The sequence below is a fragment of the Nanorana parkeri genome, unplaced genomic scaffold, assembly GCF_000935625.1.
Source record: "Nanorana parkeri isolate BGI_ZX_2015 unplaced genomic scaffold, ASM93562v1 scaffold454, whole genome shotgun sequence".
Classification (NCBI taxonomy): Eukaryota; Metazoa; Chordata; class Amphibia; order Anura; family Dicroglossidae; genus Nanorana; species Nanorana parkeri.
Window position 1 is genome coordinate 137,992 of NW_017306722.1, and position 14,496 is coordinate 152,487.

The 14,496-nt window shown below is 38.2% G+C and overlaps 1 protein-coding gene across 1 annotated transcript in view; it reads left to right on the forward strand.

Annotated features, from left to right (window-relative positions):
* The window catches only part of MAGI2 (membrane associated guanylate kinase, WW and PDZ domain containing 2), a gene marked incomplete at its 5' end in the record, with an annotated part of 203,533 nt that overhangs the window by 120,876 nt on the left and 68,161 nt on the right, over nt 1-14,496 (forward strand). The window contains 2 exons of the mRNA XM_018560419.1: nt 7,322-7,353; nt 8,704-8,893. Of these exons, the coding sequence (XP_018415921.1) occupies nt 7,322-7,353; nt 8,704-8,893 (222 nt within the window). The remainder of the gene's footprint in view (nt 1-7,321; nt 7,354-8,703; nt 8,894-14,496) is intronic.

Consider the following 14,496-nt stretch of genomic DNA (forward strand, 5'->3'; position numbering starts at 1 on the left):
AGGCTGGGCTCTCCTCACTACACCGCTCGCTCAGCCTCCTGTGACAGCGTGTCAGAGAGGAGAGCCAGGTACAAACACTCAGCTATCAGTGATCGCTGAGTGTTTGTACATAATTGAGGATAGGGTATGTTAACTATAGCCTCGATTATGAATGAATGGGAGTGATCTACATCACCTCATGTTCATTCATAGTTGTAGTTATACTAAACAAACAATGTCCTCATGTTATCAATGAACAGGAACACTCACAGAGGATTCTGTTTATTGATAACAGGGGACTCAGAAAAAGAGATTGAGGACTCTGTGTTCTCAATCTTTTTTTCTATTTTAAAAGGGAAATATCAGGGGCCTGTTTAGAGCCCCAATATTTCCCCGAAGCCCCTAAAAGTAATGTAAAAAATAGAAATATTTAATAAAAAATTAATAAAAATAAAGTTTATAAAAAATAAAAACAGTTAAATATTAAAAAAATTAGAAAAAAAATACAATTTTTTTATTTCGGTTTTAAAATGTCAATTTTGGTGCACCTCTAGCTATAACGTCTGATTTTAAAATAAAGTAATCTTTTCTGAGGGTAGTGTGGGTGCCGTAAAAAATGTACTCCCCTGTGCACCACATATGTTGGTTTTTAAATGATTAGGTTGCTGCTTTTTAACCCAAAGGGAAATATTCATTGATCGATTCACTGAACTGAAACACTTATTCAATTGATATCATGCTGTACTGGTGAGACTGCAGTTTATCATTTCGCATCTTTGATTTCATGCTTGTAAACATCATAACAATGGAGCTCACTTTCTATTTCATATACATAGATCCTGTTGTGCATCTATGCCATTTATACAGCACAATTATCAGAAACTGGTATGCATGCTTGATATGGACTATTAATAATATGTGTTTGTTTCATTTATATGAATATTTCTTTTTGCATGTTATGGATGAAGGACAAGTGTGGCAGTTATTGATAGAAAGACTGCCATGTCTGTTTCTGTTATTGTGAATACCTATTACTAGTGTGGTTAAGCAGATGAGGAATACAACTGGCTCTACAGAGAGGGCCTATAAGAACTTATGGAAGAACGTATATAGGTGTTTTATACATCCAGCTGCCAGCAGAACACCCTTGGCAGCACCAGTTGGTATTTCACTTTGGGTGTTCTTGACTAGGTTGAATTAACATTGTTATATACATTTGGATCATGCTGGTGCCTGGGTTTTAGTATAATACTTGTCATGTGGTGGGAAATTAAATATTTGGTGACATTTATGATATTGGTAAGACCTAATGAGGGACCCATGGCATTAATGAATAGTTTGATTATGTATTTTAACTTGTTTATGTCAATTTATTTGTATATGTTGGTAACCTAATCCCCTGGTTATACAGACCCATTAAATAATTGTTTTTCTGGAACAGGATTTTTACCCAGGTGGATGAATCCTGCGTATTCTTTTAAGAAATAATAGAAGGGGTGAAATATATTTTCTAGAAACAATCCAGCTGTTGTGTCTATTTCAGGTTGTCCACATGTCTGAAGGACTAAGCACTTAGTTATGTGATTTCAAAAAATATAAAATGTCATATTATTTGACCTTCTATGAAAAGATCACATGGCCCATTGCCTAGGACTTCAGGCTTGTGGCCAGCCATGAAAGGGTCCTGGTGCAGCTTTTTCTACAGGAAAGGTATTGAGGCATTCTATATAAGCATTCTCTTACAGCAGGGGTGTCAAACTCAATTTAATCGTGGGCCGCATTAACATTATGGTTGCCCTCAAAGGTATCTGTAAGACTATATAAATGTATCTAATCTTTATCATAATTGCCTCTGCATTCGATTATCACTGGTTTTAGTAATAACTTAATACCTAGATCTGAAAGTAGAAGTCTAGGAAATGGCCTGGTGGGCCGGATTCGGCCCCTGGGCCTTGAGTTTGACACATGTGTCTTACAGACTGTTATGTGATTATTCAGTGAAGCTCTGCTTTAAGCCACCCAGGACTTTGGTGACACCAGGATCAAAATCTTTGTGCTTGGATCCCCACATCTGCACATCCGTGTTGCCCAATATGAAGGGGCCTAAGTTGATTTTTCAAATGTATTTATTCAACCATGGTCCACCTTAAACCGAGATATGGCATTTTGGTGGACTAGTTCTTTATAAATGTTTGTGCAATTTTATTGCATGAACTTTGTAAGCACCATAACCTTCATACAGCTGTGCACACATTTGTGTTAAAAAATACTGTAATTACTGGTCTACATTTGTTTTTGTTGCGTTCAATAAACTATTACTATTTCCCTTGCTATAGCATATTATCTCTGCATTCCAGACACATGTAAAATGAGAAATGTTTCATCACCCCTCTGCTGTTAATTACATTTGGCAGAATTATTATACTTTTGAGAAAACTACCATACAGTGAAATGTCAGTCATACACACTGAACCATTTCTCTGTCTACAAATAAGAGGCAACATCTGTGACATGTAATAGGCAGCAACGGATATTCCTAAGACAGAAACAGTTCTGTGGCTTAAAGGTGTCATTTCATAAAAGACTAAAGTACACGAATGTGATAGGTAGATGTAGCCTTTCATATCAAAATTATCAGCCACCTTAACATAGAAAAGGAAAATGGCCAGTATCAGGACTTTGAAGGGCACACAATATTTCTTGCATTCATCCCTGTCAGCAGTTCAGTAAGGGAAAACCAAAGGTTGATCGTTCCACTGATCCAGAAATCTCATACAACCAACTCAATTTCGGTGTCTCACTTCTTTGTATTGAACAAAAAGCTGTGGGAGAAACAACTGCAGCCCTTGCAAGTGTATTTTTATGGCAAGAAAATATTTTCCTTATAAAATGAAGGCTAAAGTAAATAAAAATCGTTATCTCTGTTTATTTATACCAACAGTATGGGAAATATTGAAGAAAAAGATATAGGGCCTCCCATTTAAAAGCATCTGAAGGAAAAACGTAGTGATTAGTCAGATTTTCACTTCAAAGAAAACATTTATATTTTCCTTGCAGTTGGAATACTCCCACACTGCAAGGGTTAAGTGCTCGTTTTGTCTAGGTGCAAAAACAACAAAGTTATACTCCTCCCGAAGCTCCAAGTCAGCCAGTTGTCACAATGTTCTGTCCAGCGTCTCTCCTCCTAAATTGCAGCATTGAAATGTCCATCAGTGGCCTCACGTCTATAAATAGTGTATAGGACGTGATGCTTTTCAGGACCTTAGACCGCTGCACCAGAGGCGGAGAGAGGCCGGAAGGACCGGTCTATGAACAAGCCGCCTCCACAGTTCAGGTGAGTATAACTTTTTTTAACTAGACAGAAATTTGCAGTTAACCCGTGCAGTGCGCGGGAAAGGGTTAATAATTTTTTCCTGGAGTTCTTTAATGTTTCCAATTCAGTAACCCTAATGCAGTAACTGATAACGAAATATGGAACAATACAGGTGAAACTCGAATAATTAGAATATCGTGCAAAGTTCATTTATTTCACTAATGCAACTTAAAAGGTGAAACTAATATATGAGATAGACTCATTACATGCAAAGCAAGATAATTTAAGCCGTGATTTGTCATAATTGTGATGATTATGGCTTACAGCTCATGAAAACCCCAAGAACCCCAAATCCACAACCTCAAAAAAGTAGATTATTACATGCAATCAATAAAACAAGGATTGTACATAGAACAATATCGGACCTCTGAAAAGTACAAGCATGCATATGTACTCAGTACTTGGTTTGGGCCCCTTTTGCAGCACTTACTGCAATTACTTTTGCACGATATTCTAATTATTCGAGTTTCACCTGTAGTTTGTAGGTGATGTAAGGTGGGAGGGAGTTGCCTCTGCAGGATTGTACGTCCTAGTATACCTGTGTTTGCATTGGTGATCATGGGTTGGAAGGGTGCTCCGATCTTACTGAAGCACATTTTCATTATGTACAAGTTAGCAGTTGGTTGCCAAGGTTCCCTCCTGCTACAACACAAGGGGTAGGCATGGGTTGCCTATTGGAAAAGCCCTAGCTGTCTCAGCGCCTTCATGTGGTGCTCATTGAGCAGAGGCTATAGGGCAGCATGCAGTGAAACCATTGCAGAGTGGGGAAGCGTGCTGTCACTGAAGCTAATGGGCTGAGACTGGCGCAAATGTTAAAGGGAAACGTGCTTGTCAAGGCCTAGTGTTGTACATACATGTGTTACTCTTGATAAAGTGGTACTGCACTTTTTTTGAGAGAAAAAAATCACTCTGGGTGATCAATGTACATTGCAAGGGTTTGAACAAACTTTATTGCAGATTCCTACCTTTTTCTAGTCTGAAGAAAAAGCTGTTTGTTTCACCATGTCCTTTCCAACCTGTTCCCTAAATGGGAGGGTCTAGGTTCGCTATAACCACCTGATGCACTTTCAGTGTTCTAATGAGTAAAGATGCAGTGTTGGTATCCCTTTAGAAGTAGTTAACCCTTAGGGAGTATCTCACAAAAAATACAATTTCTACTGCAGGGTATACCTAAAAGTTTACTTGTATTTTAGTGCAGACCTTGAGTCATTCACACAAGTAATATTTCTGGGGGCATTCGGTACACCAATGATATACAGAACACCTCCAGGTTATCATATTGCATTAAATTTTTTTAAACAGTTATAGAAAAATGCAGCATTTTCAGATTTGAAATGAATAGGTAATTTCTAATAACATTAAATTACAACATGTCGTGTGTAGAAATTGCACTGGGAATGTATCCTGGGTGGTAATAAAACTTATGTATCCTTTTGTAGCTTACTTAGTTCTGCTTTATATATATTTCTTATCATTTTAATGAGGGAGCTTAATGAAAGTACTTAGTGTATCACAACTATAAATTTGTTATTTGTCAAAAAAACTAGTATATTAGCTGTGTTGTGATATTCTTGTTGCTATGCTACAAACTTGTGTTTTTTTTTAAAGAGGCTGACACCAACATAAAAATTTGCAGATCGAAACATAGAAAAAAGTATTTTTGAATGCATACTTGTAACGTTTTTCCTGCCCATAAATGTTTTTATTTACTTGTAATGTGCCTTTAAAATATGCACTACTTAAGGAGAGTAAATTCCCTAGCATAGCCCCCTCCTTCCTTGCACGTCATAGCCCTCTCCTCTTCTAGGAGCGTAAAAAAATGTTTATTTTCTTTCTGTGCTGACCCAGGATCACCCCTTCTCTCACCTCCCTACATAACTTTTTATGTAGCTACTGGGAGAGGGAATACTAAAGAGTCTGCTGGGGCTGCTGACATCCAAGATGTGTTACAAAGCAGCAGTTTCAGATAATTTAGTTGTATATGCACATAAAGGCTTCTAGGGGTAAATAACATACATAAAATATGTTAGATGCACATATATTTATACGGAGAAGATTTTTGTCAAAATAAATGGTGGCAGAGTTTCTGAAACCACTTCCCATCAGGCCATTGTAAATAAATGGCCGGATGGGTCACTTTTGAATACGGGTGGGCGTGAACTCTCGTGCAACTGTAGCTTTTTTAACCACACAGTGATGGCTGTTTAAATACCAGCATTCAGGCAGCAATAGAACTGCCCAATTGCGTATACACTGAGCGACCAGATTATTATGGCCACCACATCAGTACTTCGTTGGGCCACTAGATGACTCTATGAGATGACTTCGTTGGACCGCCTCGTGACTCCACATGATGTTGAAAGGTGATGCGAAGAATCTGACACTGCACCGTTGCCCTTCTGTTGTCTTGTACCAGTCTTGCCACTCTCCGTTCTGCCCTAACATTGACGAGTCGCTGACGGCCACAATTCGCGCGTTCAGACCCAGATTTTCGGCTGACAGTCTTTAAACACTTTAACAACAGCTGCTCTTGAACATTTAACGAATTCTGCTGTTTTGCTGATACTTGCTCCATGGCTTGAGCGCCAACAATGATTATCCCACGTTTAAAGGCTGTTAAATCGCGTTGTTTACCGATATCTTTAGAACAAAATCACTTCTACTGTCGTGGTAAACAACCTGCTTCCCTATTTATAATGGTCTGGCCCTCCGCTATTCTGGACTCTGCTGTCCTCCATGCTGGCCTGGGACTGGCGCTGCACATCTGTTCTATTAGATCAGAGGAAGATTACACATCCAGCAGCTGATCTCCGCTCAGATCACTGAACCCGGAAGTGATGTCACTTGCATTCTACATAGGGTACATAAGGATCAATGGCTCCTCAAATAAATGATTACTCTCCAGAGGCACAGGCAATGCCATAGCTGCCTGCTAATGTCAGGCACAAGCCAGATCAAAGTACTTGTTGTAAACCTACAACTTGGGCTAGTGTAATGAGCGGTGTGCCTCAGGGTTCTGTGCTGGGTCCCATATTGTTCAACTTATTTATTAATGACATCGGGGAGGGTGTTAACAGCGATATTTCCGTGTTTGCGGATGACACCAAAATTGGGAGGGTAATCGACACGGACTTAGACATTATAACATTACAGGAGGACCTGGATAAAATAGGGGAGTGGGCATTAATGTGGCAGATGAGGTTTAATGTCGATAAATGCAAAGTAATGCGCTATGGACATAAAAATAAACAAATGGGTTATACAATTATGGGTATGCCGCTAGGGAAGTCAGAAATGGAGAAGGATTTGGGGGTCATTGTAGACAACAAACCGAAAGGTAGCTTTCAGTGCCAGGCTGCTGTAAACAAAGCTAGCAGGATCTTGTCCTGTATTAAGAAGGTCATGTACTGCAGGGACAAGTCTATAATTTTGCCACTTTATAGATCATTGGTTCAACAGGGGTACAGGTACTGCTAGAATGAGATCCTAAGGGGTTGGACCTGATGGACTAATGTCTTTATTCAACCTCAAATACTATGTAACTATGTAGCATCTATCAGATCTTACTTAAAGTCTCCCAGGATCAGATCACTATAGTAGGCATCTTTATATACTGGGTACGTGTGCATTGGTGAATGTGTGTTGACCTGCATAAACAGCATGATGTTTCCACTTATGGCAACCATGCACTTGAGACCAATGAGATGCTAAAATTGATTGTAAAATATGAAATAGCTAAGCTTTAATGTAGTAAGATGAATGAAAGATGATTTCTAATTTGTTGCAAAGTGGCACTGCACTAGGCATCTTACCGGTATCTTTAAAAACTGGTATTTTCAAAAACAAGATTGCTATTAATTCTTTTCTACACTCGTCTTACACTGTAGTTTTTTTTCTTTGCAAAACCAGGATCTGTAACAGTTCATGATTGTTGTTCGTACTTAAAGTTGTTGCTCTACTTGTTTTCAGGTTTCTTCTCTCCGTGGAAAAGTTCCAAGCCTGTAAGTAATCTCTTTTATTGATATTCCTGTTTTTGGGATTGCTAAATTCGCAGATTGTATTCTAAACTGCTGTATAGTATTTATTTATAAAAGTGCAAAACTTCTAGTTCTGTGTAAATGCTGTATATATTTGAATGCAACCAATGCACATAATTTAATTTGCTGAAGTGGAGAAAAGTAAAGGCAATGCTTGCAAAAACATTGCATCTTATTATGGCAGGTGTGACAGTTTTAGCTAAACAAAGGCTGGAAATATGACAGTTTTCAAGAAAACGTTTTTAAATCCTGAAAACTGTGAACGAAATGTGACAGTTTGGATTTTGGAAGGGTTTTGATGGTTTTGATTGTATACCTTGTTTATACAAACTCATGGGTGGAACAGCACAAAAGTAGGCATACAGTTTGATGATCAATTGTCCACGGCTAAATTATATTGTAAATCACGTTTACAGAGAAAGGTTTAAAGTGACATTAAACCCTCAGATTTGTTAACATAAAACAATACTGTAATGTGTGCCTTACTGTAATCCATGGTTGTTTCCCTTCTCTTTGCTGCTCTTCCTTTTAAATCCTCATGTCTTCTCATGCTTGGGGAGAACTTCCCTTTGCAGCTCAGTGCCTCTTCCTGTAGTGCTGGCTCAAGTTACAAACGTACACACAGACACCATGTATCCATTCCAGAGACAAGGCAGTCTGCTGCAAAACAGAAGTTCTGCAGAGCATGAGAACAGATACAGATTTAAAAGGAAGAGCAGCAAAGAGAAGGGAAACAACCATGGATTACAGTAAGGCACACATTACAGTATTGGTTTATGTTAAAAAATCTGAGGGTTTAATGTCACTTTAAGTTCCTTACTCTAATAATAAAAAAAATTCAAATAAGTATTTATTGTTAATACTTTTTTAATATTCAAGCTGTTCCAGTTGAGCGTACACATGCTGGTGTTCGCTCACTTCTCGATCCTGTCACCGCTCTCTGCCGTGACAGGGGAGGGGATGGATTCCCCCCTCCCCGCTCCGATCCACCAGCGCTGACTGGCGGAACGGACGGGGGAGGGGGCGGGTGCAGCTGGCTCTGCCTCTAGATAGGCAGAGCCAGCTGTCACTCACGCAGCTGGGTGGATCTCAACATTGATGTCGGGATTCGCTCCAGCGTCTCAGTATACCGCGAGCTGTAGCTCGCGGTATACTGAGCTTAGGGTGACGGGAGGACGCTAGTTTGTGTCCTCCCGTTACCTTAAGGAGAACTATGGGGAAAAGCCCTGACCCCATAGTTCTCCTTTAACACAGTTATAACAATGAGAAAATTTAATTAATGTAATTAAAAGGCATTATGTATTTGTATTGCAGATGATGGAACGTTGGGAGAATCAAGGAAGCCCCCAGACTAGTTTATCAGCACCATCAATACCACCCAATCTACCATATCCACCAACCTTACACAGAGGTTCATTTCCTGATTCTACAGAGGCCTTTGACCCAAGAAAACCTGACCCCTATGAACTTTATGAGAAATCAAGAGCAATTTATGAAAGTAGGCGTAAGTAAAATGAATGTTTGCTGCTAAAATGATGTATGCATTTCTTTAAAATGCCAATAATAGCCAAGCCTGTCACAGTTTTGTCATATTTTCTTTACTTGTTTAAAATACCTAGAACATGTCATTGTATTAAATCTCTATGCTCTTTTGAAGTTATTTTTGCTTCATTGCATCAGTGACAATGTTACTAACAATCTCAAGCCCTCATTAAGTGTTATAATGTACAAATGTGGGCAGGAAGCATTCTTAATGCTTAGATAAACACATTAAAAAATGGCTTAGCAACAAGTTTCCATTGTTTGTGGTAATTATCATATTTGTTAATCATTGGGTTCCTGTTTCACTTTATTTTTTACAGAAGACTTGAATCCTTTATCTAATATTTTTTTTATCACTGTGAAGTAGTTTTAGATTATGCCTAACAAGTTTGCTTTACTGACATTACCACGCAATTCTGGCATTAGCCAGAAATATTGAATCTTGAAATATTTTTAGGAGTGACATGTTGGCATAATCTTGTGTTTTGACCAGCCCTAGCCTAAAAAAACAACAACTTTTGCCACGGCCTATACTCTTTCACAACAGTGGTGCCATCTCACCACCATTATGACCAAGTAGGCCCCACTAAAGAGGACTATTATTACAAGATGATGGGACTTTTTCCATTTCCTAGCCTGGTCAATTACTGTAAATAAAGGCCATTCGGTTTACAACCACCTGATAGCCACAGGACACTTAAACGATGTTGTGTTTTTGTTTAATATGTCTTCTTTATCACGTTCAGTATTCTGACTCCGATTGTTGTATTAGCGATGTATCCCTTGCTGAGACTTCTGTGCTTAGCCTGTATAAGCAGATATAATCAGTGCAGACAATCCTTATCAGATAGCTGAACTCATCCACGAAGAGCTTTATTGTTTGCAGTAGGTTACAGCAGACAACAGGATACAGCAGATGAATGGATAGATGGCATTTGAAGGTCAAGGATAATGTTTCCAAGCTAGCATGCACATGTGGTCCTGCTATAGGCAGCCATGACACTAACACTAGTTCTTGAAGAAGGGGGAAATAAATCATAGATGGGAGGGAAGAAAAACATGGTGCAACAACCAAAATGCACACAAGATGGTAGTATAATATCCAGCTATAATACATGGCTTAAGGAAAATGAAATATATTAATTCTCACTTCACCTTAATATGAATACTAACTATGACTATGCATTGTGTCATATTTTTACAACTGTGTAACAGAACATTCAGTACTGAGAAATACATACATTTGTATTACCCTTTTAAGTGGGTGAATATAACATTCTGAATATGAATATTTCATGTTTTCCCCTGGCAACCATTAGGTGGGTCTCTTAGCAAATCTAGCTTCAGGCTACAGTTTTACTGCGAAAAAGAGACCTGAGTTTGACACCCCCTTCTCACTTTACTCACAGAAACAGCAACATGTTAACAAGTTTGCCAGAAAGCATAAAATTAGTTCTGGACTTTCTTATCAGAAGGCCCAACATGTTTTCCAAAAAACAGCATCATTTCAATATCCTTTAATAAATATTTGTAAAATATGTATACAAGTAATAAACACAAATGAAACTGTATATAAGTGTGTAAACTTTCAAACCAAAGGAAACAAATTAAATTGAATAAAGCAGGTATTGTCTCCCTTTAACCCCTTCGTGACTGACGACGTACAGTGTACGTCGCCAGACAAAGGAGTTCATGTCTGTAATTTATCTAATGATGTAGGAATGGGGGGACAGATTATCATATGCACTTGCAGGAGCTCAGGGGTTAAATTCCATTAGAAATCAGTTTCACAGGTCAGTTTTTTAATCTTTTAGATAGAATTGCAATTAGTTCATTGTAGTGCAAATGCAGGTCTACACTTGCTGCAGCCCCCATAAACATAATCTTTAGCCTACAGATTTTCTGTTGAAAAATAATTATTTTACAGCTATATGAACATGAAGTGCATTGTTAAATTCTCATTGTGAAAGAAAAGCAGACTGGTGCAATGCAGTGTCATTCGTCCTTTGCAAATTAGCATAATTGTAGGCTAAAAATAAAAAGTCCACCTTTAATGCATCGATAATGATTTACAATAATGTATTTCAAACATTCTTTTGTTGTGAATCTTGACCTCTTCAGATGTACCAGCCATTAAAGTCATTACAATAATGGTTGTTCAGTAGGCATCACTGATTGATCATTGTTTCCAGCTCATACTTGGTGAGATGTCCATATCAAGATTCTGTATTCTGCTACGGTCCAGCCTGTTCCAGACATTTTATAAAACATTAGTTATTTCCAATATATTCAGTTCACATATTTAGCATGATTCCAAATGCTCCTATTTTATAATCAATGGTTTTTTAAAATGTTTTAAGTATTGGGCTATTAATCACTATTGAATGGAATCGTGCTGGCGTGTCATTAAGTGCTATGGTTGCTGGCATTAGTTTAGGTGAATGCACTACTGCCAGAATTCTTCTAAGTGAGACATCAATCATACACTCTTGGGTGAAGGTGTTAGAAATTGCTACAGAGCCTGGCTGCCAAGCTCATTTCAATGAAGAAAACAACATTGATTTTTCTTTCTCGACAATGAATTATTTTGTTTTTGTGATTAAGCTAAACCACAGATAAGAACTCCTCACAGCTGGCATTTAATGTCTCTTGCTAAAATGCATTACAGAAAGTCTGTCAAATATGGCCACCAACCAGTTTTGTAATGATCCAGTATGAGCAAGTGGACTATCTAATAGATTAATTTACACTGCAAATGAAATAATTCTGGACATCATGTAAAGATGTAGATCTCAATTTTATATAAATCATGGTACACAGAATGTGAAATCATCTTTCAATAGAATGATACATAGCCTGCCAAACCTTAAAGTAAACCCCCACAAAAATGATATATTGCAGCATAGGTGTGGTGGCTGCATTAGTTTTGTGTTTTTCAAGTTTTTTGTTTTGTTTTTGAAGAATAAAAAAGCTTTACTAACCTGGTTAACCTGCTAGTAACACATCTGTCTTTCTGTCACTGTACTGTATCTATGGAGCAGCATTACAAGGAACAGGAAGTGTGTTAGGACTACAAAACATCTCGGTCTCTTTTCATTTGCAATCACACAAGATTTTTCAGCCTGGCCTATCTCTAACTTCCTTGAAAATGGTTGTGCAGGACTGTCTGAAGGTCCCCTACAGGCGTTAGACTGTTGCCCAATCTCAAACTGCCTTCTAATGTCTGTGAGCATCTTTAGAATAATTGTTGGGCAGTCTTCTAAGTTCTTATACTGACTTTTTATCTTTTTTTCAGTATGTATAGTAAAATATTTGGTGCCTATTATCCAGGAACAATAAAATGATTGGTGGTATCTATCTGCTACCAAGCTAGGCTCATGATTTGTTATTAAACTCTTACATGACCCAAATTAGTGATGCTAAAATCTGTCCATAATTAATAAAATCGGGATTGCTATGATGGGTTGTTTGCATTAGTGTGGCTATAGTAAGTCCAGTTTGGGAGGGGTAACCAAACGTTTTTTTCTTTTTCATAATAATAAATGTTAGTTTTGCTGCAACAGGTTCTATACATCATATAGATGCGCCACTTTAAACACAGTTTAAGGGGGGACCCCCCCCCAGGCATGATATTTAACCAGTTGACATCCGGGGTGTTAAACCCCCTTCCCATCCAATTTTATTTATATAGATTTTTTTTTTACACTTATTATTAATGCTATTACATAGGGGGATACCATCCCCCTATATAATAGCACAGGTACACTGACAGGTCCTCTTTATGGAGACATTAGGGGTCTCTAGATCTCTAGACCCCTAATGTCACCTGGAGACCCCAAAAGAAGCTGATGAAGCACAGATTTGCTTCATCAGCTTCTTCTCTCTGGCAGTAGGAGCCAGATGACTGACAGGTGAATGCACCCTCCCCTCCCAATGTCTTATCCCTCTTTTGTGTGCGTCCGCGTCTCCCCCCCCTGTTCGATGTATTTGTTCTGCATGGTGCCTAGTGTTTTCTTCTCTGATACGGTTATTAATCGCTTGAATTTGATAAGTAGCGCCATGTAAATGTGTTGTGATATGTGTACTTACCTTTTGAAAACCAATAAAACGAAATAAACCAAAAAAAAAAAATATTAGTTCTAAAAATATTTAATAGCTCATTCTGATAGTGTCTTTTTTATAACAAAGTATCTGATCATTCTGTATCTTATATTCCACTACCAGAAAGAAAATAAACAACCAATAAACATAGGAATATTTATGTACATTTAAAGTGAGACTCATGTCAAAACTGTGGTTTAAGTTTTGGATAGAGGAGGGGAGGATTAAGATAGCCGCACATGGTTTGAATTTGGGCCAATTCAAGCCATGTGTGGTCCTGTTGGCACCACCCAGCTCAACAAAATTTGATTAGAAAATCCTCAGATGCAGTCACTGTTTAGGTATTCATGCAGACATGGATGCCGGCAGCTGTCTGAATACAATAGCCAGCAGTGCAGATTTCTTCATCCACGCTGTTTAGTGCGAATGTGGAACACAATGGCCACCAGCACAAATCGTGAGAGTGAATCTTCCCCGTGGTGAAACAGCCAGCAATAAAAACACACCAGAGGTTAAACCTGTCCCCACTCAACTGATAACTAGTTTTGGATGGAGTTCCACTTTAATACTTCTCACTGACTTCACTCTAAACTAGATAGGTACTAGCTGCTGTGCTCTTATTTATCCAGGTAATACATTAGTGTTTGTAATGTACCCAGCCCTCATATTATCTATATAAAAATGAGCATGTGACTGCGTCCTTTGTTATTTGTGTGTATACACCTTGGTGGACACACATATTACGTATCTCAAAAATTGCAAACATTCATTTGTACCCTATGGCAATCCACATAATCAAAAATGAGCAATGCCTACATATAAATCCCGCTAAAGAAAAAGTTAGCACTAGCAGAGTATCTCTTTTACCTATTCCTGTATCTTTAGCAGTAGAAACACCATACTGATATCTCTCAGGCCAGGAATAACTTAGTACTGCTTGTCCATGTGCAGCTTTTATAACTTTAGAACATCTCATTGAAACTATTGTTCACCAAACTCTTTCTGCAGTTATTGACCTAAAAGTGGAGTTCTGGCATCAGAAGCCAGGTGAGCAGATTGGGGACTCTTTAATATAATGATCTCTGATAAGAAACTCTGTATACTGTCACATGTTGGACATGTCAGCTCCTATGTGATGCTAATAGTTATGTGGGTAGGGGATGGGGGCAATTGAAAACCAACTGATAAAATATAACACACATACATTTAATGCACACATGCACATAATTAAGGCCCCAAGTCACACTTGCTACACATGTGAAATTGTGCAAAATCAAGCTGCAAGTATGTAAAATGATTCATGGCAGGATGCTTTATTTTTTTCGAACTCACTATACTCGCGCAACCAGAACCGAATGTAATGCCAGCTAAAGGGTTATTTTGTGCACTGTTCTGCCATATAGAGAACAGTCTGTTGTAACTGATACTTAAATGTTGAAAAAAGTGCAATTTTCAATAAATGAG